General features: G+C 39.3%; 1 protein-coding gene across 1 annotated transcript in view; it reads right to left on the reverse strand.

Moving 5' to 3' along the window:
- LOC111143185 (zinc finger SWIM-type containing 5) overlaps window positions 1–6,739 on the reverse strand; it is a 218,741-nt gene that overhangs the window by 31,468 nt on the left and 180,534 nt on the right. Inside the window, exon 5 of the mRNA XM_022496715.1 lies at window positions 4,821–5,000. Coding sequence (XP_022352423.1) covers window positions 4,821–5,000 — 180 coding nt within the window. The remainder of the gene's footprint in view (window positions 1–4,820; window positions 5,001–6,739) is intronic.

Here is a 6,739-nt window from a genome sequence, read left to right on the forward strand (position 1 = left end):
ATCTAATAAGGTAACATTTGAACAGAGACTTTAAGCCTGATATCTAAGATAACTAAGGGAAGAGCATTCTAGGCAAAAAGGAGTAGCAAATGCTAAAATCCTAAGGTGGGTACATATTTGGAGTGTTGGAAGGTAGCAAGGAGGTCAGTGTACTGAGAGTGGAATGAGCAAGCAGGAAAATTATAGGAGATAAGGTCAGAGAGATTCTAGAAAGCCAGATCATTGAGGACCTTACAGGCCATGAGTAAAAGATGAGAAGCCACTGGAGGGCTTTGAGCTGTTAAAGGTGTATGATGCGACCTGCTTTTTAAAAGGTTAACTGGCAACAGTATTGAGACTAGACCATGAGGTTGAAGGGCAAAAGCAGGGTGGGCAATTAGGAGGTCACTGCAATAATTTGTGAAAATGATGGCAATTTGGCCAGAGTAATAAGCAGTAGAGGTCATAAGAATATATGGATTCTGATGGATAGAAGACATGAATAGACAATTTTCCAAAGAAGATATCCAGATGGCTAATAGGCACATGAAAAAATGCTCAATGTCACTCATCATCAGAGAAGTACAAATCAAAACCACAGTAAGATACCATCTCACACTTGTCAAAATAGCTAAAAGTAATAACACAAGAAACAGCAGGTGTTGGCGAGGATGCAGGGAAAGGGGAATCCTCTTGCACTGTTGGTGGGAATGCAAATTGGTACAGCCACTCTGGAGAACCGTTTGGAGGTTCCTCAAAAAGTTAAAAATAGAGCTACCCTATGTCCCAGCAATTGCACTACTCGGTATTTACCCAAAGGATACAAAAATACAGGTAACAAAGGGGAACATGCACCCTGATGCTTAGATATAGCAGCACTATCAACAATAGCCAAACTATGGAGAGAGCACAAATGTCCATTGACTGATGAATGGATAAAGATGTGTACACACACACACACACAGCCATCAAAAAGAATGAAATGTTGCTGTTGGCAATGATATGGATGGAACTAGAGGGTATTATGCTAAGTGAAATAAGTCAGTTAGAGAAAGAAAAATACCATATGATTTCAGTTATATATGGAATTTAAGAAACAAAACAAATGAACATATGGGAGGAGGGGGAAAACAAAAAAAGAGAGAAGGAAACAAACCATAACAGACTTTTAAATATAGAGAACAAACTGAGGGGTAATCGAGGGATGTGGGTAGGGGATGGGCCAGAAGGGTGATGGGTATTAAGAAGGGCACTTGTTAGGATGAGCACTGGATGTTGTATGTAAGTGATGAATCACTGAATTCTATTCCTGAAACCAATATTGCACTGTATGTTAGCTAAGTAGAATTTAAATAAAAATCAGGAAAAAAGAAAAAAATACATGGATTCTGGATATATTCTGAAGGTAAAGCCAAATAGGATTTGCTCATGGTTTGGATCTCAAGTGAAGGAGAAAAAGAATCAAGAATGACCCCATGGTTTTTGCTTTTTTTTTCTTTTAAAGATTTTATTTATTTATTTGACAGAGATCACAAGCAGTCAGAGAGGCAGGCAGAGAGAGAGGAGGAGGCAGGCCCCCCACTGAGCAGAGAGCCTGATGCGCGCTTGATCCCAAGACCCTGAGATCATGACGTGAGCTGAAGGCAGAGGCTTTTTTAACCCACTGAGCCACCCAGATGCCCCAGACTCCAAGGTTTTTAAGACAGACTTGCCATACGTGGAGATAGGGAAGACTGTAGGAGGAGCAGGTTTAGGTGGGGCTTGATAGATAAGAAATCTAAGTGGAAATATTGAAAAGGGAGTTGAACATATAAGTCTGGAGTTGGGATTTAAAGTCTGGTCAAGACAATATAAATTTGGGAGTAGTAGTATACAGATGATTATCAAAACAATGCAATCACAAAGGGAGTTTGTATATAGAGAGAAGTGGTTTGATGACAAGAGCCCTAGGCACTCTAACATTTTCTGATAGGAAGAAGGGAGGGGACAGTAAAGGAGGCTGAGAAGGAGGAACCAATGAAGAAAGTTAGAGCAGAACCAAGAGAGCAGTGTCTTGGAAATAAGATGAAAAAGGTGTTTCAAGAAGAAAGTAAACAATTCTAACAAATAGTGCTAATGAGCCACTACATTTGACAATGTTTAGCATCAGTGACCCATACAAGAGCAGTTTCAATAGCAGAGAGATGAAAGCTGACTAGAGTGGAGAATATGAGCAGAAGTAGAGATGATAAATATGTACTATTCTTTTAAATTATTTTTCTTAATTCTACCACTTATTTCTACTACCGCAGGGAAATAGGGTAGTAGCCAGAGAGGCATATGGGAACAACATGACTGTGTTTTGTTTTGTGATGAGAGAGAAAGCAATGTACTTATATACTCATAGGAATAATCCAAACAAATCTGTAAAACAGGGGAGAGAAAAGATAATTCCCGGAGTTCTATCCTGGATAAAAGAGAAGGAATAGGATCTTGAGAATAGGTAGAGGGCTTGGGCTTAGAAGCACAAGTAAAAATGGGGAGAGGAAGGGGCGCCTGGGTGGTTCAGTGGGTTAAAGCCTCTGCCTTTGGCTCAGGTCATGATCCCAGTGTCCTGGGGTCAAGCCCCGCATCGGGCTCTCTGCTTGACAGGGAGCCTGCTTCTCCGCCTCTCTCTGCCTGCCTCTCTGCCTACTTGTGATCTCTGTCTGTGAAATAAATAAATAAATAAATCTTAAAAAAAAAAAAAAACAAAAAAAACGGGGAGAGGAAGACTGGATGGGCACAGACAGAAGAAGATGTAGTAAGAGAGTCATGGAAATTCTCTTGTGATTGCTTCTATATTCTCAGTGAATAGGAAGCAAGGTTATCCGCTGAAAGTGAGGAAGGGGAGGAAATAAAGTTTTCAGGGAAAGATGCATGAAATAGTAATTTAGAAGAGTGAAAGAATGCACAGATTAAGGATATGTCTGGGCAAACTATGGACCCATTTAAAATCAGTGGTCATAAACTTAAAATAAGACCAGTTACCATGCTTACATTTCTTTTCATCATGTTCAGCAGTGTGGGCGTGCGCTGAGGAATTAGAGAGTGACACTGAACTAGTAAGTTTAGTGTTTTGCTATCTGTGTGAAATGAAGGGAAAAAGAAGTTTGAGCGTGTATGTGAGGGAATGATTATAATGATTCACCAAGAAATCAGGAGGAAAACAAGGCTACCAGGAGAATGAAAAAGTGGTAGGATCAAAAGTCCTAGCGGATCAAAGAATTATTGGAACTGGGATACTAGAGAAAATAGGTCAGCAAGACTGTTGATGGTATTGACAGCTGCCTGAAATTGAGATCATGAAGAAGGTATAGTTATTGGCAATGACAAGGTTTAGGGTATGATCTTGGGATTGTACGGCTCAATTATGTGGGAAGATGAGACTATTAAAAGAGAGGAAGTCAAAGAACTGAGAGGCTAGGTTTTGGAAGGATCATCTGCGTGGCTACTGAAATTATCAACAATTATGATAGAAGCAGTAACAGAAAGCAGTATCACTGAGCCAATAGCCAAAATCTTCAAGGAAAGAGGGGGATTGACACAGAGATCTACAAATATCAAAACCAGAAGGGTAGCAGATAGTATATTTTGACAGCATAAACTTTAAAGCTGGGGGGTGTTTTAGGAAGGAGGAAAGGATAATGATATAGAAATGGCAATGAAGAATAAGTGGGACCCCCATTGCTCCATTAGGTATAGAGACCTGAGAGCTAAATCAGCCACAACTTGAAGCAAGATGTTGCAGAAGAAACAACATCCTCAAATGAGAACCAGTAACAACAAGTAACCAGTATGATAAGGAAGAAACTACCAGACTAGAGGCATGTCTTTATATGCTTTTGACTCTCTATGCCAATCCCAAACCAATACTAAAGGGATGTTGTGTTGTGGAGATTAGAGGAATGCCAGTAAAGTGTAGCTTAAAGAAGTGGCAAAACTATAACTTTTCAAACTACTGTTACTTTTGTTGCTTTAGATATACTGACAATCAGTTATGGTACAGTAGACGAAGACCTGGCCAGAGCAATAATTTAAGTGATTTTCTCCTTGAGATTAAAAATCCTAGATTTATCACTTAAACTAGAAGGACCACATGTAAAATCAATATCTGACAAAAAATCTCCTACCAGTAAAGGTTCCCAATGGGCTAAAGAGCAATCAGTTGCCAATAGCAAACAGCCTGAATGAGATGAATTAAAACTGACGTTTTAACACTGAGTGATGCTGTGTTACCTGCAGGCCAGGGGCTCAAAAGGCAGAGTGTAAAGTATCACTGTACTAGATTTGTCTTAAAATGGGGCAAGGGTCCTAGCAGTAATTTGGGAAGATAATCCAACCTAGGTATCTGCTGTATAAAAAAAATTTGAGGAAAACAGAGAAAAGTAAGAAAAGCAATTGTCAGGGCATTTTTAAAAGCTGTTTTTAAAAATAAATAAATACTGTTTTTTGCAGGCCTTCCATCCTTCCCTTGAGGTAGGCCTTCTAAGCTAAAACCAACCCCAACTGAGGACAAGATCCATTAGTCATGCAGAACTTGAAAGGTAAAGAGGATTCATGCAGGAGGCTCTAGGAATTTATGGTGGGTACTATAAGAACACTCAGATATGGAAAAAGACACAGCACCCCCAAAATGTCAAAGGTAAAAAGCTTACCCTTATTTAAGGCTTACCCTTATTCAAGATAAACAAAAGGACAGGCTTTTCTTACTAAGAATGGCAATACTGATAGCCAACTGTCTGGCCACCTTTGTTCTAGAGCTTTACCCTCCCACCTTTTGGAGTTCTGGCACAGAGACCCCAGAAGGATATATGGCTCACCTGGGCTGTGACTGGCATTCTGGGGAAGTGCATTGGTGATGTTGGGCAGCTCATGCCCATAGTTCCCATCCTCCAGGGGACAGACATCCAGGTCACTCCACTTCTGCAGCTGCTGTAGCCAACAGGACTTTTCCTCCAGTTTGCAATGTGGATTTAAAATGATGCATACCCATAAGGCCCCTGGAAATAAAGCAACCAACAATCTTGATATCTTTCCTCTGATGTATGTGTCAGCTTTAATTTTTCAGGCTACTCTTTTCTTCCATTTCTGGTTGGTAGGAAGAGTTTCCAAAATATCAGCTTTTCTCAATATAAAAAAATCAAATCTGCTAAAGTTTTCAGAAATGGCTTATTTTTCCTCCCTAAAGCTTTCTTAAAGCAGTGATTATCTGGATATCTGGATGTGTGCCTGTAATGATGAACAAGACAGATTTGGACTTGAATTCTGAGCTCAGATTTGTAGTCCAACATACTATTTATTAAGAGCTTTCTATGTTCAAGCCCTATTCTCCTACTGGAGAATAAGACACTGTTCCAACCCCTGAGGAGCTGCCCAATGGGGGAGATAGATTAATAAACATAAAGTCAATTGAATAAGATGAGTGTTAAGATAAAGATATGTTCATGGTGGGGTGCCTGGGTGGCTCAGTGGGTTAAGTGTCTGCCTTTGGCTCACGTCATGATCCTGGAGTCCCAGGATTGAGTCCCACATTGGGCTCCCTGCTCAGCGGGGGAGTCTGCTTCTCCCTCTGCCTCTCCTACCCTGGCTTGTGCTTTCTCGCTCACTCTCTCTCTCTGTCAAATAAATAAATAAAATCTTTAAAAAAAGAAGGTATGTTCAGGGTAAAACAGCAGCATATAGGAAGGACACTTAGCAGAAGGACAAAGGTCATAAAGGAGGTGCTCAAAAAACATCAATTTTTGATTAGTTGACCTTGGATTTTTTGAACTTCAAATCCCTCAACTGTAAAACTGACAGCATAGAAAAACTACTCTGTAGCGATAGTGTGACAATTAAATGAAATAACATTTGTAAAAGGCCTAGCATATTACCTGGCACATAGCAGAATTTTAGTATTTCCTTTTTCCAAGAAAATTTATTTCAACTTGGATTTTGATACTGCTGATCAACCATGATGCCTTAAAACTATCACATTCTTCGATCTTCTCTGTCACTATAGCTGAGTATCACATTTTCCATATGACCAGTAGCTACTGTTTCTCTTACCATTCACCTTTCTTTTAAAGCAAAGCTGCCTTTTTTCAAGGTTGGCTATGTGACTGAGCCAGATGCATTCTCAATCTCAAATCTGCAAAAAACCTGCAGAATATCTTAAGTTTAAAATCCTTTGGGATGAAGCTACATCTCTGGACAGAGGTACTTTCAAAAACTATTTCAAGGCCTGTTAAGCTCAAATAGGAACGTTTTAAAGGATATTTTTAGCCCCACTATCAGATACTACTTGAAATATCAGATACTACTTGAAAATGGTGAAAATTCATTTCTATTGACTCAGTTTTAAAAATCTACCATGAAATATAAACTATACTATGTAATAAAATAGTATTATATTATGATAACTCTCAAGAGAATTATAGTTAGGAGTCACCCAAATAATAATTAAAGCATGGCAAATGTTATCACAGACATACATAAAATCCTATGACAATACATGATGGAGCAATGATTTCTGCATATGGGGTCAGAAGAAGCTATAGAAAGGATATGACATATGATCCTGAAGAATAAACATGAATTAATTCTGGTTAAAGATACCTAACCACTTATAGCAGCAATGGCCAAAATAGCCAAACTATGGAAAGAACCTAGATGTCCATCAACAGATGAATGGATAAAGAAGATGTGATGTATACACACACACACACACACACACACACACACACACACACACACACAC

The sequence above is a fragment of the Enhydra lutris genome, unplaced genomic scaffold (genome assembly GCF_002288905.1).
Source record: "Enhydra lutris kenyoni isolate GAN:26980312 unplaced genomic scaffold, ASM228890v2 scaffoldscaffold9, whole genome shotgun sequence".
In the NCBI taxonomy this organism is placed as follows: Eukaryota; Metazoa; Chordata; class Mammalia; order Carnivora; family Mustelidae; genus Enhydra; species Enhydra lutris.